The following is a 26,300-nucleotide window of genomic DNA, read 5'->3' as shown; positions in this document are numbered from 1 at the left end:
AGGGGTGGGCGATATAAACGATATACGATAGAAACGATATAAATTTGGCCAACGATAGAGATTTTGACTATACCGCTCTATCGCGATAGCGCATGTTGATGATGTCAACAAGCTGCGCCTGTCTTGGTCGAAAGCATCGCAGTTCTCCTGACTGACGTTGGCCCCGTGTACAGCATCCTGCTATGCGATTGCATTTGTCCTTAACCACCAGAATCCCTCATGTTAACTTTTATCGAGTGGAAAAAAGGTTGCCGTTCATCCTCCAGCTTCACTGTGCTAATGTTATGCTAACATAGCTGTGTCGCTAGCAATCACATAGCACAACATTATATACCAGGTAGTCCAACTTCAGTAACCCTACAAACGCCACTGCTGTTTAGTTTTCTGTCTTCATTTATGAAGGAAGTGGTAGCAGAGCTGTACGTTTTAATTAGTTTCAAAAATCTCTCAGTCAGAACATGGTATGAAATGTTTAGGTGGAAACTAGCAAGCTAACTTCCTGTTAACTTCTAACTCCGTTAAATTTAATAACTTCTGTTTTCATGGATGATAAACTTAATTGTTACACCTGATAAAGCAGCAAAGCTGATGATTTTATTAAAGATGAAATAATTTAGAAATATTTAGTTTTTAACTCTTAGTGTTCGTTTGACTTTGGGACCTGAAGTGGAAGGAGTTTTGGACCCAGATTCCTCCACGAAGCTCCTCACTATGGCAGCCGTAATGTTCTGACAATCCATCAAGCAGTGCGGCTTACCAAAGTTGTACTAAAACATTTTTAATAGATTTCTGCACGCCAAAATCAGTTTGAAGTCAGTAAGCACAACCAGAATTCATACATAAGGCACACTCTCGATTTTTGAGAAAATTAAAGGATTTTAAGTGTGCTTTATAGTGTGGAAAATACGTTATACAGAAGAAAAGAATATATCGCGATATATATCGTTACCGCACATGCTTCAAATTATATTGCGATATGAATTTTAGGCCATATCGCCCAGCCCTACATGACATCCAGTTAGAAGAGTTGCCTGCTCTGTTCTGAGGTAAGCATAATGGCACATACAGTAGCACAGTCTTTATACTGGGTATGGAGAAGTTCTAAGACTCTATATAGTGCCAAAAAAGTTCAGGGGTGCAGCGTATGTGTGAAAGCTCCTCTTCAAACATGAGAGGCTGTACAAAAACTTGTGAAGGAGCATATTTTAACACACAAATAATGTCTTTTACGAAAACTAGCATAGAGGTTTAGGTGCCTACACCTAACTAAACAGTGAGTGAAAACAAAGAGGTGGTTGCACACCAACCAGCACATCTACTGCCTCTGTACAGTCCTGGGAAAACCGAGTACACCCCATTTCTATATGACTTTCTCTCACATCGTCATGGAGGAGTTTTGCTCCGCTCTTCTCTACATTGTTGCTTCCGTTCATTGAAGTTTGCGGTCACTTGCAAACGCACAGCTCCTTTAAGGTCATACCCAAGAATTTGAAATGAGTTCAGGTCTGGATTTTGAATGGTCCATTAATTTATTTCTTTTTCAGCTGTGCCTGGGATCATTGTCCTGTTGCATGACCTGGTTTTATCCAAGCTTCAGCTGTCAGACAGATGGCCTCACATTTAATATCCATTCTAGAATATTTTGGTATACAAAAGGAGTTCATGGTGCCCACGTCCTGTGGCTGCAAAGCCCTCAAAGCAAGCTCAAATCATGACTCATCCACCACCGTGCTTTACAGTTGGTATGAAGCGTTTGTGCTGATTAGTACTTCTGGACAAACGTGGTCTTGCTCATTATACCCAAGCATCTCAAATTTGGTCTCATCTGGACAAAGGAAATTGTTTCAGAAGTCATGTGGTTTGGTCTCAGGTTTTTTGTAATGGCTCTGAGCACTGCACCATCTGACCTTGGTGTGAAATTGCTGTTAGGAGATTGTGGCACTATGTTAACACCCATCTGAATTCTCACAACCAACTAACTACCAAAACTTTTATTTTATAGAGGTGTTCATACTGGCTGATGATCATTTGATTACGTACCTATTACCTATTAATTCCTATGGAAGCGGTAAGGGTGTACTTCTGTTTTATAGGACTACACAGTAAAAACTCATTCTCACAGGACTCCATGCACACTTATATGCTCTGTCAGGCCAGACTGTTTGCTTCCTGTATCTGACATTACTGCATACCCAACAAAAAAAAGACCCTCTCTGTGAGGTTGCAGCTTCTTACAAAAAGGCAAAATGTGACTTCCTGGTAGGAAAAGAGCCTACAGCCATTGCTGTCCATAGAGCCAAGCCACTGTTGTGGCTTTAAATAACAAAGCAACATAAAGAAACACTCTTAAAAAGAGTCACATTTTAAAAACAACATCTTCACAGGCCTTGTTTTTGTCTGGGTTAAATAAGACTGCAGCAGTCGAAAGCAGGGATTCATCTGTCATGCAGCAAAGAGATGTGGATTTATGTAAACAGTTCTAAGGACACTTTAAATCATCTATAATGAGCCTGTTCATTTCGGTCCAGGCGTGCCGTTTGAAGCACACGAGGCCCGACATTTCTTGGACAAAAAATACGGGCTCTGTCATTGTGTTTACACGATGCCCACTGATGCCCGTGTTCTGCTTAGTCACCGCTGAGTTGAACACAGCAGGAGTAAACAGCAGGGCTCCTTCTCCTCCCTCCCTCTCTCTACCTGAGTTTTCCTGACACACACATACAAGTGTGACCTCACAGAGCCTCAATCTAGTCCTCCACGCACATTCAATAACCCACGGAGGACAAAAACGTCGGCCTTAATGGCGGCCCGTTTCGAAAAGAGGCCGAGCGCTTGAAAAGCCGATCCTTTCAAAGTAATGCCTGGGGCAGAAAGCTGGACCACAAGAGGGATATTCAAGAGGTTTCTCCATTTATCTTCAGTGAGTGAAAGGCAGAGACCAAATATGCAACTGGAAATACAATATGTTCATCTCTCATATTTATTTACTGTTCTCTTGCTTTCACTGAAAAACTAGTTTTACCCTGCAGGAGTTTAATCAATGGAGAGTGAACACTGAATTTCTGATGGAGCTCTTTTATTGCTCCTTTTAGAAAGCAATGAAATGAGGAAGACAAGAATACCTAATATAAATAATCGGAATATCTAACAGCGTATTCTCTCATCACGTTTAGTTGGCCAAAGGTAACGGCAGACATCAGTTTCACTGAGAAACAAACAAAAATCTAATTTTGAAGTTATTTCCTGTGTAACTCACCGGTTCAAGAGATCCGTTGCTTTGCTTATCAGGTGGAGGTGTGGCTGTCGTCTCAAGGGGCGGGGCCAACACAGAGTCGCTGCTGCTCCTCACCAATAGAGGTGTATCTGTGATGAGAGACATGGGCGTTAGAGACAAAGATAATGAGAGGATGCCGTCGGCTCCATCTGTGTTTGTCTTTCGTGTTGCACGCTGTTGAAAAGAATCAATATTATATTAGCTCTCTCAACTCCAAACCCACTGTGGGTGATGAGAAGAGATGAAATCAGAAGAGCAGAGGAGGAAAAGAAAATGGAAACAGAGTTGGCTTTTGTCTTCCTCGCTAAACATTTGGCCTCCATCGTGTCTAGACGGAAAAACTGCGATGGTTAGACAGACCCCTGAGCCGCTGGCACGACCGAAATGAATAAAAATTCATTTGAAAGCATCTCGTGACACCCAAAGAAGATATTTTGAAAGAAAACAAAGAGAAAATGACTCCTGATTGAGCACGGCTAATGTATATGCGAAGAGAAACGACACGGGAAATGATGAGAAAGACAAAGTGTTTGGAAAACACGACCAGACAAAAAAAACACTGATCTCTTTTCAAGGGTTCCCATTTATTTTAGAATGACTCATAGACCCCGAGGGTGGACACGCAGCCACCCCAGCAAGACGCCCAAGCCTCACACCCACCCGCAGAGAGCATTTACATATGACCAGCTGTTGCCTCGACACTGCCATGCGCACACTTGTCGCAACCCCTCAGCCCAGAGAAAGGGAGAGGGAAACGACAGTGGGTCTGATTCCACAATAAAACAATTCAAAATAAACTAATTTGGACTTTTGTGCTGCCTCTTGCATTTAAAATCCACCCCAAAGGGAGCAGACGGGTATTTGTGAAGGTAAAACCTACGGTGGAGTGTTTCCAAATGCAACTCGACAGAGGAGAAAATAAAGTCAAGGGGAAAAGAAAAAGGCCGAGTGTGAAGTAAACAGAAAGAAGGGGAAAAAAAGCTGAGGAGAGAGCCAAGAGATGGTGACAGAGAAAGAGCAGGGTGAAAACCTGGAGAGGGAAGGCAAACAAAATACTCTCCTTTCATGTAATCAATCTCTCTTTGGCGGGTCAACGACAGGGTCCTGGTCTAACGTGGTCAGAATAGAGAAGGAAAGAAGGAACTGGCAGAGGTCGGTGTGTGTGTGTGTTTAGAGATTGTAGACAGATGAAAAACAATCACATCAATTGTCCCAGACACACAAACAAATATTCTTTCAGGCTCAAACACACTCATCCACACGTTCAGTAATCTGAGTTTGTGTTCATTTTCATTAATTCATTTTTATTACTTATCCTAAACTACCAGCTGACTCTCTGTCTGACACATTCCTTCTACCTCTGCTAACGCTGAATGTCAAAAAAGACTCAATGCCGACTCGCTATCACCGACGTGCTGGAATTTAAACAAGATGTTCCGAACGAAAAGTAGGAAAAGCTTCAAGAATGTTGGTTTCTTTTAATTAGGACTCAAGTTTTCCTCTGTTTTTCCCTCTTACATTCAGTTTCTTTTTTCCCTGCTTTGTTGAGGAAAAAGCAGAATGTCTGTGGTCCAATTTCAAAAAGCAGACTTTGTGTAGAAATGTTTAAACTACGCAGGAAACCGAATGATTTGCGATAATGAAATGTGCTTTGATTTAACAGAGAAACATCCAGAGGAAAAAAAACGCTCTCTCTCGGAGCTCGCATCAAACGGCATCAACGCTTCTCTTTATTTGTCTGTTTCTTGCTATTTGTTAATTTTGTGTGCGTCTAAACTAGGTCACGCTATCTGCACAAACTTCTCATCATTTAAGAAAAAAACAACAACTCCTTTAGTGAAAGTGTATTCAAACTGAACACAAAGTGAATTTTAGAAACAGCAACTCTCTGCAAACGTGCAACTCTGTGCATCTCAGACATAAATCTGTCTGATGGAGGTAATGAGGGGAAGAAATGTCAATAGTGCAGGTTGAAAAGTTTCAACAGGAACCAAAAATCAGCACCGGCTTTGTGAAGATAAGAAAGCATGGAGTGGGGTCAGGAGGAATAAATCAGAAATGAATGGAAGTTCCTTGTAAACTTAAGAGGTCGAGGTTGAGCTGTAAAGACACAGAGACAAGTAGCACAGCACTAATGCAATGGCTGCTACAGTTACATTCACTGCGTGGGATGAATATACAATGACCTCAAAAGCAGTTCAGTGGCCTAGAAACTGGTCAACGATACCCTGACAACCACAAGTCTCTGACCAGTTGGCAAATGGTTTCCGGAAGTCACTCATGGTTGGTGGCAAAGATGCGTAAGTAGTTGGCAAGTGTTTGCAAACAAGTTGGCATCTTCCATGCAAACTGCAAGCAACTGCAGCAATCTGTTCGCGACCAAACCAATCACAATTAGGTTTTCAGTCTTGCACTATCTTTGCAATTTATTTCACACTGCAAAAGCCAGAAATCTCAAGCAACCACTTGCCAACAAGTTGAAGAATTAACAGTTTTTCCTTCCTCCGACTGATCCACTGATTCATCTCTAGGCCTGTATGACCTACGGTTCTTAACATCAAAAAGCAACAAGTTTTCCAAGTCAGTTTAGAGTTTCAAAGGGACAAATAATAATATAGTACTACATTGCTTTTAGGAAAGTGAATACAACATGACAGTGCCATGTTTTCACTGACATATGAGCTAATTTAACTCGCAGACAGAGACCCCACTTATAACTGATACAGCCTCAAAAATTGAGTTTCAGTTCCACCTTTGGGGCATTTTGGTCTAAATTAGATGCAAATAAATTGGATGAACAACCAAAGCATTTTTATTTATCTTGCTCCATTTGCTACATTTTATACGAGCATTGATTAGTGCATCCCTGTTCCTTCCATTTAACCACAGAAGGCATGTTTACTGTTTAAACATTTCCAGATCAGCATATGCATTTGTAAAGGTCTCCAAGCTCAGAGGGGCCATTTATCGAATGCAGTAAAAACCTTTCATTAGATTTATGGAAAGTGAATGCAGGTAATAACTCACATGTAGTCCTACTGAATGATGAACTGCAAAACGCTGGAACCAACTGCACAGACAGACAGGTTCTTTAAGTGCCAAAATACATGACATCATGTTCATAACAGATGGATCCTGAGATTAGACACACTGAGTGATTAACCCATTTTCCAAATGGCTATAATTGATTTTCTAAAATGAGCTTGAGAAGTAAGGAGCATCATTGTGAAACCTCAGTCAAGAGCCTCCCTCTCCCACACACATACTTTGCTTCAATGTCAATGATGCGACTTTGTAAAGTGACCAAGGCTGCTCCATGGTCACAGTCAGGCTCCACTGCCCAGTGGTCAGCCCCATAAATCCTCCTCCGTTTATCTATTGGAGTCAAATCTGCCTCTATCAATCCTCCAAGCACTTAGAGTCCCAGAGCTTGGCACAGCAATGTGAAGGAACCTGAGGCTCATTAGCATTGAACTGTGACCTGCAGTGACCCCTGGACGGTCAAGCGGTGTCACTAAGGGGCGGGAATATTGATGAGAGTGACAGTTGTGACTCTCTCGGGTCAGTCACTATTTGAACGGTCATAAACAAGACTCTCTCAGAGGAGTTGTTAATCAAAGCTGGCTGTTCTGCCAATAGGATCTTTAATATTGAGCTAGTACACTGAAAAATACCCAACTTAGCAGCAGCAATGACCACATTCAACTTCCACTAACTGAACAGGCACATCTGGAGCTCATATTGCCAATTGCAGTCTGCATGTAAACAAACCAGTGTTGAACAATCCCTGGTTTAAACAAAATATTGGCCATTCATTAGTTAACTTGAAGCTTATATCTAGAAACATGTTATAAAATGTATGTTACATAAGAAGATTCGCCAATCCTTAGGCACAACTTTGATCTGACAGGCTTGTAATACATTAGTAGAAACCCTGAAATCAGAATCACAACTAAACTGAGTCATTAGAATAATTTAGGTTACACAAATTGAGGAATAATTTATTAAGATACATATTGACGAGTCAAAAGGTAGGAGCTGACCAAACTGTTTCAGGACTTTGATTAAATCTTTAATGATTATAGTGCATGTATGCATATATGTCTGTATATATCCCATCTCCTCCTTAGCGGCTGGGTTTTGTATGAACATCGTCACATATACAGTGATTATTAACATCTATGATGAGCATTTATTAACATCTATGTGCTTTTAAAATAAAGATTCTATAGCCAAATTATTTTGATTTGGCACATAACTTAAAGGTCACCAACATTTGTGTAAATTACAGAATTTTCTTTGAGTCACCACTAAATACAGAGTGAAGAACTGGAAATGAAGTCCTTAAGGTCGACATGACGCATCAAATGTATAGAAGGTAATTTACACCATAATTTACACCGTTCGCTATAAAACTGTCATAGATTTGAAAACTGTCGGTGAAAATGGATTTAATAAATAAGTGTTTGAAGTTAAAGGTTTGAGAGCGTGTGTAGTGCCCTCTTGTGCCAGTAAAGAATGCAATGTCACTGGGTTGGTTGTTGCTAGCAGACTCACATTAGCTTATGTTAGCTAACTCATGACAGAACTAGCTCAGGGGAAAATAAAGAAAACTAAAACTAAAAAACAGTCTAAGGGGATCACTTTTGTACCAATCCTGGCTCCAACACTGAATTTTATGTTAACAAGTATATACAGTTCACTTTCACTCTGTTTCTTAAGCAGTAAGCAGTTCTTTATTGTTAGCTAGCTGCACTGAAGCAGGAAAAGCTTTTTAAGCTATTAGCGTTACAGCTAATAGTTGGCATCTGGTAACTGTAGGTTTACAGAGCACTTTATATTGTATTTCAGACTAAACAGGTTTCTATATAGCTTGCAAAGAATACAAATGAATCTAAAAATGTATACATAATTGCTACATGTCCATGTCGCTCCATTTTTAGGTGTTTAGAAACAACCAGTTTTTGCCATCTGACGATATACAGCAGTATAAGACATAAGTATAACAAGATAAATTAACCATAGATCTCTGTTGTGCCATACATGAGTGAAGCAAAAGCACCCCAGGCCTGGCATATGCTATAAAAATAATATTTAAACAAACTGAGGAGGCTTTGGAAACAGACTAAAAATACGTCTAAATACAGCAGCCTGACATATGGTGCCCTCAGGACAGGAAGTGAGTATCATTCTTGCCCTTTTGGCAAAGTGAACAGAATTTTTTTATGTATTTTAAGAACACACACATTTTCTGAATTTAGTATGGAGTCTATTTCGAGAAGCCAGGTGGCAGAACTAAAAACATAGAGCGTTTTATTTTAGCTTCGCTAATTCGACAGGACCGTGCACCCACAACCACAAGGTAACCTCCAACTTCAAAACAAATCCCACCCATGAAACTCATCTCAGCTCCCACTTCAAGGCCAGAAAATGGTAGCGCGCTGAAACGCACCCAACTTATGTTCTTCCCTTTATCTTTCCATTGAGGTTTGTGTAACTGGAGAGAGCTGAAGAGAAACTTGTAAACTCTGCCAGCTCTGTGTTTATCTGCCTCAGACTCTCCATCTGCAGCTCTGTGCCTAACTAGGCTGCTTACGCAATTCTGGGAACACAGAGGTTTATTTTAAGAATTTCCTCTTGTTTTCAGTTCTAAAAGTTCTGCAATGCTGCTAGTTCACTTCCAGGGCAAGATGAAAACAAGGATGCATCATGTTTCTGACTGACTGTGTTTATGACTGTGTGCCTTTGTTTGCCGTTGTGTTTGTATGTGCAAGCATGCGTCTGCTATACGGACATTTATTATTATGGACAGCGCTTTGCTCGTGTGCACATTTATATCCGTGAGTGCGTGTGTTTTCATGCCACAGGCCTGTGTGGTCTTGTTTTGCTGGCAATCGATAGAGCAGCCCAGCTCAGGCTGCTCATGGGATGATGCGATAAGGACTCTTTTCCTAGAAGTGTGTGCGCGTGTGTGTCAGTGTAGCAGCAGATCAATGCGGGTCTAATCACCCCACTGGGGCAGCGAGAAGTCCAATCACCCTGTTCAAACAACTGGCCCAACCTGACACACAAACACTTTGATGCCTGACTGATTACTGAATTACTTCTTGTTCTGTCCACCAGCATTCAGCGCGATTACACGCTTTCTTATAATCAGATTATTGTGAATAATAAGATTTAAGTAACTCTGTGATTAAAGCATTCACATGGTTTGGGGTAACTTCATTTTCCTACTAACTCTCGTTTCAATGACTTGTTGGTAAATGCTTTAGGATGTGTTGTAGCCAGCCCACAGCTGTGAGGCTCTCTACATCAGTTAACTATGAACATTTTTGGATAATAGAAAGATGAAAGGTCGGTACATGAGACAGGAACACCGCTATCAGCTAATGTTCTCACTTGTAGTTTGACTAAGATAATCGAGTTAAAGTGTTTACACACAGTGAGGTCTCGAAGCCTTTAGACGAAAACCACCACAGTGGATTTAAATCAAACGAGTGAAGTGAAAAGCACAATGTTCAGCTTTAACTCAAGGGGTTTAATAAAAGTATTGCATTACTTGTTTAGAAATTAAAGCCATTTACAGCCATCAGGGAGGGTTTGAGGAGAGGGCATGAACGGCAGGACCAGCTCAATGTTCCCGAGCCAGAGAAAAATAGAGAGCAAAACAAATTCTCAAAGCGCATTTGCACTGTCGAGGTGGAGGGCCTTTCCCCTCCAGAAGTAGACATTAGCACGATGGAAGACCATAGCTGCTGGCTCCAGTGCTGGTAATGTCTGAACCCACTGCTCTCGCTCCTTCTCTGTCTCACCATCAAGGGACCATCCTGCCATCTGTAACCACTGCTGAACCATATGAAGCTCTTCTACGATTCTACGCTTGATTTATTTTACCAAAATAAAAAATGAGGGTAAAGGCTTAGAAAAAGCATAAACTCACTGAATGATCAGTCTCAATCACTGAGACTGAATGCCAATTACCCAAATCACACACAACAACTGGGGGAAGTCAGCCACCCACCTCTCATTTCAGGGTATTAACATTATTTCTCATATGAATTTTATAGCCTGTGTCAATTCACTCTGTTTACTACTGATCAGGATGTCAGACCGAACCATCTTGAATCAATGCAATACAATTTTTATACTACAATATATTAATATATTAGAAATGCCAGCACCAAAATATTGGCAAATAGCTAATATCAACCAATATATCAGCCCCATCAATCTGTCAGGCTCCAATTAGAATAGCAAATATTTCTTTCATAAAGTAGAATAGAATACAACAGAAAAGCCTTTTATTGCCATTGTGCATTTACAACAAAACGTTGGAGTTAAGAACGCCAGAGTGTAAGTGCATCTTTAACGGCCCATAGCACATACTGCCAATCAGAGATAAGGTGGCTAAAATTGTATAAAGTTAGTTGATATTTCAAGATTAATAGACAGGGGTGAATTTTAGTACTGTCATAAAATGTATTAATGCTGCAAAGTATGAAAAGTGGTTTTCATGAGCTTTGTAAGTCCTATTTTTTCTATTATTTCTATATAAGAAGAAAAGATTTTCTGCTATCGCTGTTCCTCTATTTTTATGAGATTACTGTAGACCAATGCTCGCTTTCCTACTCCTATATTTCTTTATCTTTTGATAAATCTGCAGCAGTAAAAACCACCCTGAATCTTTGCTTGCACTTTAAGCACTGATGCACAATCAATTAACAACATTACTTTTGACACTTCATTTGCTATTCTTCATATTGATTCCTGCAGTATGTCTATGATATCTCTGTGTTCTGGTTTAAATAAGAGAAATGGGTCAATCGATTCCTAGGGCTAATTTTAACAACCTGCGCAAGCATGTATTTCATAGGCTGCATAACCTGAGCCTATGCGATCCTGTGAGTTAAACCTCTCTCTATCAGGTCTGACTGTTTACAACCCATCGCTTTGTCCTTGTCTCCAGACATGATGTTACTCCAGAGCAAGATATGATGTAACACCCGGTTAACAACCAAACTCGTTACAGCAAGAAGGACAGCAAACACACACAGACACACTCCCGTAAGACTTTCCCGGCAGTAGATATATGGGCGCTTTGGGTGCGATTGGTTGGTTAACTTGCATACAGATTCTTTTGTGTCATTGTGTGCGCGCGTGCATGTCCGAATGACAAAAGTGTCCTTTATTGCGTCTGGCTCCCTATGAGGGGCGTCACAGGGTCACATCATAACTAAGTTAGTCAAGGTTCAGCAGGGCTGGAGAGCAGGTTGCGGGGTGGGAGCAGGAAGAGGTCCCACTGGGTTAAAGACAGGGTGGAACAGGCATATCGGGTTTGGAGAGGGGGGGTTGGCTGGAATTAGTCCATTCATGCTTGGCTGGACCCTGGGCATGCTAACAGGCTACAGTGCTAATCTAGTTAGAGCTGGAAGCCATGCAGACGCAGGGAAAGCGGGGTTGGATGGGAGGGTGAGAGAAAAGATTTCCTGGGGGTGAGGGGGGTCAAGGTCTAGGGCCTCGGCTGTGGAGCTAGATGGCAGGTGGTTGAAGCTGAATAGCAGAAAAGGGAAAAAAATGAGTCGGTCGAGAGGCGAGAAGGCAGATGATGGGGCATGGGTGAAAGTGGGCACACAGAGAGGGCTAGCAAAGGCCAGTTGTATGCGTGGGGGTGTCACACTGTTCCTCTACGGTTAACAGATGGAGGGAGGAGAATGAAAGGGGTTGCAGGGTGACCCAGTGATTAGACAGACCCTTATTAAATCACATCAAGGCTCTTTTATCTTGCTTTTCATCTTTCACTTGGTCACTTGGCATTCAAAAATTAATCAATCCACGGCACAGGAATGGAAAAGAATGAGGGAAAAATTCTGCTCTGATTATTTACAGTAAAATGTATCTATAGCCGGAGCAGCCTACAGCCCAGACAGAGCAGATATTTCACCAGAGGCTCCCTCGGGCTTCTGACTGAATACTCTTCTTATGCCGTTTCCCCTCTGTAGACCCAGTAACTTCTATACTTTATATTCTGACTGCAAGGACGTTTACTTTTTATATCAGCTCCACTTCACAAACATAGTAATCTGTCATCCTCCATATTAAACTGATCAGTGCATCAGATTGACTGTGGAATGAGCGGCACCAAACAGCATCACTCCCCCTTGATCGAGTCACCGAGCTTCTAACAACCTTGGTAAGACTCATTTTTCATAGCCATTCCCACCGTCTGATTTCCTACAGAAGGAGTACATAACAGGACAGGACCAGGACAGATCAGAGGAAAAGTCCTACTAGTGACTCAAGGCCACAGGAATTTAAACTTCTCTGCTCACACACAGAGTTAAACCAGTCTGTCTAAAAACTAAAGCTAAACACCAAAAACAGAGACTAATAAATATAAAAGAAGCTGTGCAGCAGGTTGGCATGCATATTTGCAATGCATATTTAAAATTCTCTAGTAGCTTTATTCACACTATGGTAACCACACATCCTCCTACTCGCACCATTCTGATTATTTGAATATTTTAAAAATTAAATCAGCTGTCAACTTTGATCAGCTTTTCTCATTTTTAACTATTAACTATTATATATTTGTCATCACTTACTTATATATACAAGGCATGGTGAAGCAGCTTGTATCAAACAACATACATGCTAAACAGTATTGCTATTAAAAGTATAAAAGACAGACTGGATATGAAGATAATACTGAAGTTGTGCACTGGTATGTAGACTACTGTCTTAATGTTTTACCTCTTTAAACCAAATGTGACCACCTTTGATCACATGGGTACAGCTGGAGAAGTCTCATCTAAACCTAGCACTGCCAAGTTAGCTTGATCAGCATGGTGGATCCATAATTAAATATGATATTAAACAGGACTAAATATGAATAATGGACAAAAATCCAGATCTCACATTATTTACAGTTTTGTATTCTGACCAAGTGAACCTGTTGCTGTTATAAGTTAGCCAAGCTATGGCAATGATACCAACTGACAAAGAAGATGTGAAGGTAAAGTCAAAATTAAGCCAATCCACAAGATGTCAACGCTTGCAGTTCCTCTACTGGCCACTTGAGGCAGGCTCTAAAAGTGAGTCCATCCCTTCAGATTCATTACAAATAGGTTTAGCTTACCTAGTTTTCCCCTTGTGACATCTACACAAGGTTGGTTACTTACCTGATTAAACTTTATCAACTAGTGCATGCATAACAGAAGTTTTGGGTATATAAATGAGATGTTATTGTTGTCATCTTAGGTTGTCATCTTAGCAACTGCCTAGCAATAGTTGTGTTGCGTTATGTTATGAATAAATCGTATTTTTTTGGTACCGGTACTAGTTTTATTTTGTTGTATTTATCCGCGACACCTTAAAGGCTGGTCCGTGAAAATATTGTCGGGCATAAACCAGTCTGTGGCGCAAAAAAGGTTGGGGACCGCTGGCCTAGCCTATTGCTAGACAGTTGCCAAGATGACTTGTTTTTAGCATTTATGTACTTATGACGCCATATAACAGCATCATATCATTTTTATTTCACAACAATAACATCCCATTTATATACCCAAAACTTCTGTTATGCATGCACTAGTTGATAAAGTTTAATCAGGTAAGTAACCAACCTTGTGTAGATGTCACAAAGGGAAAACTAGGTAAGCTAAACCTATTTGTAATGAATCTGAAGGGATGGACTCGCTTTTAGAGCCTGCCTCGAGTGGCCAGTAGAGGAACTGCAAGTGTTGACATCTTGTGGATTGGCTTAATTTTGACTTTACCTTCACATCTTCTTTATCAGTTGGTATCATTGCCATAGCTTGGCTAACTTATAGCAGCAACAGCTTCACTTGGTCAGAATACAAAACTGTAAATAATGTGAGATCTGGATTTTTTTTGCCAAAGCACTCCACTTATTTTGGAAGCAGAATAATATCCAAAAACAACAGGGGACGATAGGAAAATGATATAACATTTATCAGTCAAGTACCTTAACAGACCTTCCAATCCCAAAGTGTAATTTCAGTGTCAAAAACAACAGGGCTGAGGTGTAAATGGGCATTTTCCAATTGTGTTTTTTTTTTTAAATTAAAATGCAACTCAATCCTCAGCAGTTGTTTTTTGTTTTTCTAAATGAATGCTGCATTGCTGCCTCGGTGGCTCTGAGTTGGCTCTCGTTTTTACACTTTGCTCAGACTAAGTAAAGAACGCTAAGTGAGGACGCCAGGAGAGCAGGTTGCGTCAACGCTGCATCTGTTTTCACACGCCATCAAGTTACAGGCAAAAAGTTTCTGTGTTCGGCTTGCATCTGTTCCAGAAATGCACTTTCTGATTCTCTCGCCCTCTCTCACACACACATGCAGTCACACACCTACACACACATACACAGCTGTATCACCATGATACCCCTTCTCACATGCACAAAAAAAATGTGTTGATTGAGTATAGCCTCGGTTGCTCAGGTGTTTAAGAGATTTTTGCAGACTCTTCTCTTACATCTGTGTCAGGAAAAGTGTATTTTCACGAGTTCAGGCTCAACTTGCATAATTAACACGTGCACACGAAAAAGTTACATAGCAGGTAGGGACGTACTGGCTTTGAGGACGGCCTCGTTCACTTCGATCTCTCCTCTGTCTTCATCCTGGTACTGCAGGTGGGGGTAGTAGGTGAAGGGCTCTGGACTCGGGGCAGCACTGGACGAGCTGTTAGACATGCTCTCTCGGGGGCTCTCCGTCCTCACATGCTGGGGTTTGTTAAACACTGCCACCAGCTGGAAGACAAACACAAGAGTTAAAACTGCATCCTAAATGTTCGAAAATATTAAACATGATATGTACACAAATCTGAAACAAACAAGCTTTTCTTGAGACTAGCGTGACAGGATAAACAATGAGTCCTGGCATATGAACAAGCTGGAAACACACAGCCAGGTTATATAGCATCTCCACTGTGCCGTGATCACAGGAAGGCTTTTATGTGATTTATCTTGCCGGCAGTGGGGATGCAACCTGCTTCGTTCTGCCAAATATGCAGATGTGTGTGTGTGTGTGTGTGTCTAAGGAAAGCAAACAGAGCTGGATTCACAGCTCATTCACTCTCAAACCCCTTACAGTGCATAACACATCGGCTGGTGCCTCCGGAGCGACACAATGACTTCTGTATTTCGTGAACAAAGGAGAAAAACTCTGACCGGCCATTTCGTCCAGTTCGGGGGACGTGACACACGGCGAGGCCCGGGGCGAGGTGTGCACGTATGAAATTAGCGCTCAAATGAGATCTGACGTGAGAATGAGAAGCTGTCAAACACAATGACACGGCTAACACAATGAGACGACGGGAAGAGACGGGGGCGGCCAAATGAACAGGGGATGGAGGGCAGGAGAATGACAAACAATCCTAATTGAGACAGGGACATGATGGCAGATAGGGGGAAAGGGGAGCGAGCGCGTGTTTGTGTGCGTGCCCGCTGCGATCCGTGCTATTGCACGGATTGGTTTGATAAATGGGCGCGTGGCGGCGTGACGCTCTCATTAGATGGCGGCGGCGAAGGGAAATGACCACTTAATGAAAAGCAATAACCGCGATGGAACGAGGGAAGGAAATAAAACAACAGACGAGTTTAGGGCGTCAATTAACAACAACAACAATAACCAAACAGACCCTGTGTGTGTGTGTGTGTGTGTGTGTGTGTGTGTGTGTGTGTGTGTGTGTGTGTGTGTATAAACAATGCGCACGGAGTAGGCGGAGAGATATGCATCATCCATCACACTGTGACGCCGCCTCTCACCTCAACCTCCCGTGATTCAATATCCTCATGACACCTGGCCAACGCCATGCAAAGGAGATTCGTCAACTGTATTCATGCGCGCATACGTATGAGCGTTGGCGTGAGCTGCGAGATGAGGGATTGAGCGGCTGGCAGATGCAAAGAAGGGAAAAGAAAAGACAGATCGCCAGGAAAACAATCTGATTGCGCCGGCTGATGGATGCTTCGCGAGCTCCTTCTCTCTTCTTTATCTTCTTTCCTCTTTCTCTGCTTATCTCCAACTCTCCCGAGCCTCCGTCTCTTTCTCCATACTCGTTGACAGCATCAATCAAAGAAGAAGTCTCCGAGCATAACGTGACACGCGCGCACACACACACACACACACAAACTACCACGCGCAAATACACAGTGATGATGAGCTCCCCTCGAGAACGATTTATTTGTTTTGAAGAACAACTTCTTTTAATGTATGGAGGGATGATGATGATTTGCTTTTCAGGAGTTAATTTTTTATGGCTGACACAGGCAGGGGAGTGATGCTGATGAAGGCCGCCCCGCTGCTTCCGCTCATCACTCAATCAAACACAAAGTATCAACAAAATGAAGTACTGTTTTTGAGTCTCGGCGATGACTTTCCATTGATCACGAGATGCTCGGCGCTAAGCCGTAACCTTTAACTTGACCCAATCCAATCAAGTAGCATCTGCTCAAGATGCCTTTGCATTTACATGTGCGATTAAGTATTCTCAAAGAAAACTCAAGAAAAATCCTATTAAGTTAAGAAAAAACTTCTTACAAATAAAAAGAAAAGTTTTTCCTAAACAAACTGGTTCTATGTATAAAAAATGTAATTAACAGCTAATTAGAACAAGTCCATAAAGGGTGCCGTATCCCAACATGGTGCCATTATAGGTGACGGTTGTTGGGTGCTGACGAAGGGGAAAGTCAAGTCATTTGCTGACAAGCTACAGTTTGAATTCAGAGCAGAACAGACCACCCCAAGAAGACCTAAAAACACTTTAGGGATACACAATAAAGAGCCAGTTACACCTTTTCATCAAGCCTGTCCTGGTTACCCTGGAACAGCAGCATTTCCTACCACCTAAGTAAAATTAAGATAAATGTACCTTTGCTTGATGTGTTTAAAGATACAGTGCACCTCAGTAGGCCTAAATGCTAACAGTAGCATGCTAACAGGTTCACATTATAAATACAAACATGCTGATTACAATCCAAGTACACAGTGAGCAGAGACCAGCAAATCTAAGTGGGGTCCTGCTACTTGTAGGGATGTGCTGATACCAGAAATTTAGCAGTCGAGGACCAAAAGAATTACACGATTCTTGATACCCAGGTCAACATGAAATCAAACTGATCATCCATTGTAATTAAAGATCCATTATTAAGAACCTTCTAAACGTTTAATAAAAATGTCATTTTGGCAAATAAAAGCAGCAACAGGGCAGAAACTGAAATATATTCCACTCACTCCCAACTGGTTGGATCTGCCGTAGGTTCCTGCCTGTTAAAAGGGAGTTTTTCCTTCCCAATGTTGCCACTGCACTTGCTCAGTGGGACGGTCATATGATTGTTGTGGTTTTCTTTATTGTCTCTGTGTCATTGTAGGGTTTTACCCTACAATATAAAGCACCTTGGAACTAGTTGAATATTAGGATGGCTGCTGAGTAGCCTACTACAGGGTATAATGTTAGTTACGGGACTTTAGCTTAAGCATTTCTATAACAGAAAACATTTTAGCTAAAGTAATAAAGCTGATTTCAGACCAGCTGTCCCAAACAAGATGGTCATGGAAATTTTAGGGTAACATCAGAAGGATAATTCATTCAGATCTGGATGCTAGCCTTTTAGGTGCTTCACTAAATTGGAAGTTTTTCCTTCCCTTTGTGTGAAAAGTACAGTAGCGCTTATAGCCATTTGTAGGTGTATGTTGCCCCTGTCAGCTCTGGAACAACTGCAGTCTCATCACATACGTTTCCTACAGTACGTACCTACAGCACTAAATGGGAAAAAAAGGAAAAAAGAAACAAGTAACATCTCATTTTTAGAATTTTGGCATTAAAAGTGTCAATTCTTCTGACATCCCTGTAACAAAGTAGCCATCAGCAACACAAAAGTGCGCCAACTAAAACCACATTGTCACCAAATGAAGTGAATGTCAGCGTAAGATGGGGTGGCAAATGTTTAAGAGGGTTACATACGCCACAAAGTCTGGATCATCCAATAGCAACAACTGTCCCCTATTACACAACGAGTGACAAATAAAACCATTTCTATTTGAAGGTGGTTTATAGATTTTAACATTTTTGGACAGATAATGTTTCTAAATAAGAAACTTGGGAGTTAAAAAGCATTAATAAATCATACTAGTATCATGTGTTAAACAGTTTACAAACACTTTATTGTAACAACGTGTCAAATTCCAGTCATGATTCATCCTCTTCGGACAACAAATGTGTTTCAAATGGATCATCAGAGATATTTCAGTCTTTGCCCAGTTTCACAGAAACTGGTTAAATCGGTGGATTATCTGTTATTAATGGAACAACAATGTGTTTCTAAGAGAGCAAACTGCTGATGCATTTTTAGAACATGATCAGAAACTAAATGCATTTACCACCACTGCATTTGGACAGCTGTGAACATCTGTGGCACATAACCTGATTTCAGCACAGTGGGATGTGTGTGCGTGTGGTTTTTTTTTTGTTTGGGTAATTGAGGCCTTAAACGGTGTAGAATAGAAAAGATGAATATTGTAGGATGCTACTTAAATAAACCTGGGAAAAGCTCACTTTTCCAAAGCACAGCGATTTGAAATTCAGTCCTTCAATTACAATACCAACATCTTCCCCTTGGAGGCCTCTCTGCCCCAGGATGAAGAACAACACCTTGTATGGTTCAGAGAGCGTTTACTTAACACCAGTTTCTCTCGGTCCTTCCTGACTGTCATTAATATTCTAGGAAACAAATTGCCTTATTTTTCCTGCTGCGTCCGTGGGGGGATATTGATATGGACCTGGGGAGGCTGCATGTCAACTACTGCTGAATAATGTGACCCCTCGGTCTCATTTCCATAACAAACACACACAGATACTCACGACAAATATGAATAACTAAGTCCTCTATACTGCCATGTTATGATCATCTGTAAATCACAACACTGTGTGTATATCCAGCGTGACCAGGCGGGCTTTGTGTGTGCGTGTGCGTGTGTGTTGCAGAGCCAAAGTGATTACCAAGAAATACATGAAAGCCACATATAAAACCATGTGTGAAGCATGGCTATAGATAAATAATGTGTCTGTGTATGTACACACTGCCTGGGGCACAGAGTTATAAGATGTTGCCATATATAAAGCCTTCAGCAGACAAAGCACACAGAAAATTTGCTGCCTATCTTTAAAATTTAAAGATAGGCAGCGTACATCCTCCCACACACATCCTCTATTACATTAAGATGTATTTATTTTACTTTATTATACTTATTTATCTTTATTATTCTTACTCTGCTGTGTTTGAATAGATTTAAATGACTAAGCCAAAATAGAAATTGCATTTCTAAGAATTCAAAGGGTTGTGATCCCACACATATTCTCAGGCTGCCTTAGGGCATCTAGGTGTTTGTTTTTAACACTGTAAGTTAAGATTTTCCATAAAACTTTCAAATCAACTTTGTTATATTCTAAGGCACCTGTGATTCATCTGCTTTCAGCTGTTTGAAAAAGGTATGTCTGTCATTATGACAAAATAGAAACACAACAAAGTGAGTGTCAGTAGGAGCTTTTCAGTATGAAAATACTTTTGATGTTTGTAAGGTCTATCTATTGTTTATTACACTACACACAAAATACTGTAATTGCAGGAAGCGCACTCATAGCAAAGCAGGTTTTACCTGTATGAGAACTCAAAGACAGTTTTTTCATTAAAATGGCTGTTAGCTAGGAGCAGGGCACGGTTCAACACCACCTTGATAAAATATGACGTAGTTCTGCAGTTCAGTCCACTCAAGAACCTTGTCAAAAACAGCACCTCTGGTGTTCAGATATGTTCGGATCTGGACTAATTTCAGCCTAATAGTCAAGATTTGCGATTACATTTAGCTTAAAAATGTACCAGTTTTGGTTAGCTAACCGTTTCCATGCATCTATAACGATCAGATTACAATTAAAGCATGTATCCACTTCTACATATCCATTTAATGTCACTAAACATTGGGGATAGCAAACTGTTTAACGACTGTTTAGCTAACAATTTGTTAGCTAATTTGTTAGCTAACATTGGCTAAACTTGTTTGTCTTCAAACATTTTTCACTCATTTTAACTTCAAAAGTGGCAGCCATCTTGAATGTTTTCCCTCTTTCTCATTGTAGTATGACGACTTCAAATTGTTTAGAAACGGCCTTATAACCTTATACATCATTACCAATTTTTTTAGTTCTCGCTGGTATTGTGTTAAAGCATGCTGAAACATTTCTGTACAGCAAATTGTCAAATCTTCTGCTTTTACACAGAGTGTGCTGGTAATCAGTTAGTTTAGTGCATTTGATCACCAGCTACTCACCTTCTTAATGAATAAGGGTGTAGTTAATTAAATAAATAATGACATGTATTGCTGTTTATCTGAGGTTGTACTTACACTATTTTAAGACCTGCTAAAGACCAGATTCAGATGGACGTGTCAATTTTATTGGTTTGTGATTTTATTTTTTTACACTTTTTTTTTTTTTTTTAATACTACTTTGGGCTTTCTATATCTATTGGTCATCATTTAGTTAACTTCAACATGTTCTCAGATGTTTAATTAAATTGTATTTTTGTGTCCAGATTAGTTGACCTACCTTCCTTCTACAGAGGTAATCTCTGAGGTACTGATCTTGGACAAGGACTCCATTTGCTTTTCTAAAATGCCCAAGCCCAACCTTTGGCCTCCCTGACATGTGAGATCAAAACAAACAGGATTTCTTCATTGGGAATCAATACACTTAAAAATCATGACTATTACTATGACTGACATTTCTTTTACTCAAGCTTTATGTTAACGCCGACGACTGCGTGCATCCTATTTATCACTGCTGAATTTTTAAACAGCCGGGATATGAAATTATCCTGCTGATATTTTTACATGTTGCAACTCACAGATGGACCAGTTGGGTGTTTTAAATAATTTATGTACGTGCTAAAAATTAATTAGCCAAATGCAGCAAGTGCTTTATGGAACAGACAAGGAAGAGGATAGTATGATAAGCACAGAGAAGCTCACACACTTCATAATGCCATCATTTAAAAATACACACCAGACACATACTGGTGTATGTGTGTGTGTATATATATATATATATATATATATATATATATATATCTTAGACTATGTGTAGACACAGTCTGAAACACACACTACTACTACTTCACAGTTAGAGGATAAACAGTGCCACCTTGCTTTAGTCAAAGGCTACTGCATGTGGATACCACTAACCTTTACATAAGCGTCACCAACACATGCACACAAAAACCTCACAAACAAACATACACACTTCCCTTTTCCATCCGCTGGTACTAATCAACCCATTTTTCTTCTCCTCTCTCATCGCTGTCTAGCACTGCTGTGTGTGCGTGTGTGTACATTTGTGTGTGTGGTACCAGTCTATTGAGATGCTTTTGTGCTGTTGTCATTTATCTTACGACTGCCCCCCTCTTCTCCGTTTTCTCTCTCTCACGCTATTCTTCATTCTTTCTTTGAACGAGAGATGCATAATTCAGAAGGAGTGCACAGCATCCTGACAGTAGTATGGTAACCCAATCATCTCTCTCTCACACACACATATACCCACACACACACACACTTTCTTCTCTAAAGTACAGACGATTTTAGAGATCCCTTTTTTTAAAAAAAAAAACACTTAAATCTGAATCAAAGAGTATAAGCCTCCCACGCTCAGTGTCTTGACTCGCCTGCAGAAAATGAAAGCCTGCACTACCTGACGATCTAACTCTGTGTATACATTTTCGGATCGCGCCGTAGCTAAAAGTATTCAAACTGCAGTTTTCGGTCAGCCGGCGGAACAAAAACAAACACTTTCTCCATATGGCTCCTACATGTAAGTGTGCATTTGCACATCTGCTGTTGTTTTTCAGGTTTCTGAATTTCAAGCAGCTGAGGTGTGAATATCCCTGTGTGAAAGTGTTTGCAACGCCATCATCTTCCCTCCATGTATGAATTAGAGGCTGTTCATCAAAGAGCGGAAGAGCACGTGTGGAGAATGAGTTTCTCCACAGCTGTAAAGCCTGATGAATATTGACAGAGCACAGGTACGGAGGGCTGAATGAGCACAAATTTGGCTCTCCATATCCATAACATCACGTTAGAAATGGCAATCAATCAGGAGCAAAGCGTGGAAAGTCATTTGCTCTTTTTTCAAATCAGCTAGCAGGTGAATGTAATTAGTCTTAGCTATAAAGATCGGTAATGCTCAAGCTGGAGCGGCTGCTGGATAATCGGATATACAAACTGTACCGGTGGATATTATCAATCGGTTATATTCAGCTGATTCCAGGAGGCATATTAATAAAACACATAGAGACCTCACGCAGTTCTATTAGCTTCAGCTTTAAGGGAAAGAGCATTGTATGTATTATTAGAAATGCTGGATTATGGGGGATAATGCAGAGTCGTTTATGAGGCTGGCTGGCTGCAGGGCTGTGCATTAAAAACTGCTGAGTACTGAAAATTAAAAGTCATTTCACCCTTTACACTGATTACATCTTCATATTTTCTCATTTAAATTCAAGAAACGTCATAATTTGGCTGTTTTTTTGCTGCGTATTTAATATAGAAGCATATTACATATACAAAAATGGTCAAAATATGATTCCAAAGTTAAGGTACAACACTAGTATCACCTTCCTAACTCTACAGGGGAACCAATCATTTGATTACTGTAGTTCTGTGTAGTTTTGGGCTAACCCACCACCTTTCTCATGATTATTTTGGATGAAGCACCAGACTGAGGGCGACTGATTTTACATTTCTTCCATTTCTGAATAATCACATCTGCATTTATCACCAATCTTCTTGCTGATGGTCTTCTGTGGACAGATGTACACATAAGGAGTTGAGATCAGGAGTATCTGTAATTGACTGGCTGATTGATTGTGATCTAGATGCCCATCGGTGGGAGCCAGAATTCTGGCTGGGTTGTAGAGGATCATGAAATATGTATTTCACTCCATTTCATCCCAATCTTATAGCTTGTTTTTTATGGATTGATGGTATATAATCTGTCTTTGAGGGCACAAACACAGGATAGACTCCTTTGGGTCCTGTGCATTAAATGGTTCAGGCTTGTGCTGGTGGATCCCAGAGATTCTCTGGGCACCTTGGAGATCAGATGAAAACAGGCTTTTTGTCATTTTCTACAAGTTTCTCCTGTATGAGGTGGCCATGGCTTTTGCTGGTGTCACTGGTCTTTTGCAATGCTTAGATGACTGATGTGTGTCAGATATATGTATAAAAACCATGGAGAACATTGCATTATAACAAGATGACCTGCCTTTGCTTTTTAAAGCTTGTTACTCATCTGTCTATACAGACTACACAGGACATACATACAATTAGGTCCATGACTTGTTGGACAAAGAGAGTGCTGTTGCAGTGTTGTCTCACTACACCACCGCACTGGATTTTAAATCAAGCAATCCACGATGTGATTGGTGTGCAGACTTTCAGATTCAGTTCAAAGGGTCTTACAGTAAATCTGCATTAACTGTGCAGAGCCATTTTCAAAGACTTAAATTTAATGAGGGAAGAATTCTTGTTCCCTTGTTACTTCACGCACAAATGAAGAAAACAAAATATCAGAAGTTGATTCAAAGTGATGAATTTGTAATTTATTAGGGGTGGGGGAAAAAAATCGATACTGTGTAGTATTGTGATATTTTGTTTGCTAATAATGTATCGATACAGGGACAGCAGAAATCGATATTTTGTTACAAAAAAGGTTTTTGTGCTTCAGAGCATGTTGATCAGCTCCTTTTTCTGAGCAAGAATCCTGACATTCCTTCACTGTCCAAATGTGTTTAACTTTTTTTGGCAGCAATAAACATGACAGTTTACTTATTTTAATTTAAGACATGTTTTATTTTAATTAAGTTTAAAACTTTTTTATTTAATGTAAAATTATATTTTGTTTTAATTTACTTTCAAATTCTTCAGTTGCTGAAGGGGCTGCATAGTTTTCATAAATTGCATAGTTCAGAATAGCTATAATTGTACCAGATGGTTACATTCAGTCAAGTTGGACTAGACTGTAATACAAACCTTTCAGTTTGTCAACAATAAAACTGAAATGAGAGAAAGACTGAGTGTGAGACTTTCATATTAGATAAAATGAATATTGATAAAGTTTACCTTTATGCACAGAATCTGAATATCACAAAAATTTTTTAAAAATTGCAATAATATTGTATCGTGCGTTAAGTATTGTGATAATATCGTATCGTGGGATGTATGGTGATTCCCACCTCTATAATTTATAGCTTTTGAGTTTATTTTTAAATATGAGGCTCAAAGACGTTATGTACGTGAGGGAGGTATCATTAAAAAACTGAACTAACAGAGACATAGAAAAAACTTTATACAAGTGGCCACGTCAACAAATTGGTTAATTCTTTTGAAGGAATGGACTGGCCAGCGCAGAGGCCTGAAAGACCACAGAAGACAACTAAAGTGGATGATGACAGAACCATTTCTATGGTTAAGAAAAACAAATTCACAACATCTAACAAAGTCAAGGACATTCTCGAAGAAGGAGCTGTATATAATTATCCAAGTCTAAAATTAAGAGCCGCCTTCATGAAGGGAAATACAGAGGGTTTACAACAAGATACAAACCACTGTTGACAGTCTGAAACAAGGAGGTCACATCAAACTATCAGTGTGTGCAGACTGAGAGAGAAAGAAAAAGGTGATCCACAGCACTGATCATGACCATCTAACATACAGTGGAGTGAGGTGTTTGCGCCTCCCCCGAATTCAGTCTTTTGCTTATTTATCAGACTTACATGTTTTAGATCATCAAACAAATTTAAAGATTAGACAAAGATAACTTGTAAATACAAAACACTGTTTTTTAAATGATGATCTCATCGATTAAGGGAGAAAAGTTATCCAAACCTACCTGGTCCTGTGTGAAAAAGTAATTGCCCATTAGGGCTGGGCGATATGCCTAAAGTTCATATCGCGATATAATTTGAAGCATGTGCGGTAACGATATATATCGCAATATATTCTTTTCTTCTGTATAACGTATTTTCCACACTATAAGGCACACTTAAAATCCTTTAATTTTCTCAAAAATCAAGAGTGTGCCTTATGTATGAATTCTGGTTGTGCTTACTGACCCTGAACCAATTTTGGCCTGCAGAAATCTGTTAAAAAATGTTTTAGTACAACTTTGGTAAGCCGCACTGCTTGATGGATTGTCAGAGTATTACGGCTGCCGTAGTGAGGAGCTTCGCGGAGTAATCTGGGTCCAAAACTCCTTCCACTTCAGGTCCCAAAGTCAAACGAACACTAAGAGTTAAAAACGGTCTAAATTCTTTCATCTTTAATTAAATCATCAGCGTTGCTGCTTTATCGGGTGTAACAATTAAGTTTGACATCCATGAAAACAGAATTTATTAAATTTAACGGAGTTAGAAGTTAACAGGAAGTTGGCTCGCTAGTTTACACCTAAACATGACATACCATGTTCTGACTGAGAGATTTTTGAAACTAATTCAAATGTACAGCTCTGCTACCACTTCCTTCATAAATGAAGAGAAAAAACTAAACAGCAGTGGCGTTTGCAGGGTTACTGAAGTTGGACTACCTGGTATATAATGTAGTGCTACGTGATTGCTAGCAACACGGCTATGTTAGCATAACATTAGCACAGTGAAGCTGGAGGATGAACGCCAACTTTTTTTCCACTCGATAAAAGTTAACGTGAGGGATTCTGGTGGTTAAGGACAAATGCAATCGCATAGCAGGATGCTATACACGGGCCAAACTTCAGTCAGGAGAACAACTGAGATTATTCACCCACAATACGAGGTTAGTTATTAATATACTGCAACAACATGGGAATAGAACAGCTGCAAGAGAATTCAACATTAATGAATCAATGTTACGGAAGTGGAGGAAGCGCAGTTTTTGGCTTTCCCCATATTTCAAAAGTGTTTCATCTCTTTGCTATGACTGTCGCCCGCCATAAT

At 40.2% G+C, this 26,300-nt stretch overlaps 1 protein-coding gene across 1 annotated transcript in view; it reads right to left on the bottom strand.

Moving 5' to 3' along the window:
• The window catches only part of pard3ba (par-3 family cell polarity regulator beta a), a 205,305-nt gene that overhangs the window by 147,827 nt on the left and 31,178 nt on the right, over positions 1-26,300 (bottom strand). Inside the window, exons 3-4 of the mRNA XM_087836160.1 lie at positions 14,858-15,035; positions 3,257-3,363 (exon numbers count right to left, since the gene is read on the bottom strand). Coding sequence (XP_087692286.1) covers positions 3,257-3,363; positions 14,858-15,035 — 285 coding nt within the window. The remainder of the gene's footprint in view (positions 1-3,256; positions 3,364-14,857; positions 15,036-26,300) is intronic.

Source organism: Neolamprologus brichardi, chromosome 23, assembly GCF_056152115.1.
Source record: "Neolamprologus brichardi isolate AB-2024 chromosome 23, ASM5615211v1, whole genome shotgun sequence".
Lineage (NCBI taxonomy): Eukaryota > Metazoa > Chordata > Actinopteri > Cichliformes > Cichlidae > Neolamprologus > Neolamprologus brichardi.
The sequence above is the reverse complement of the archived record's forward strand: the minus strand, read 5'-3'. Positions and strand labels throughout refer to the sequence as shown.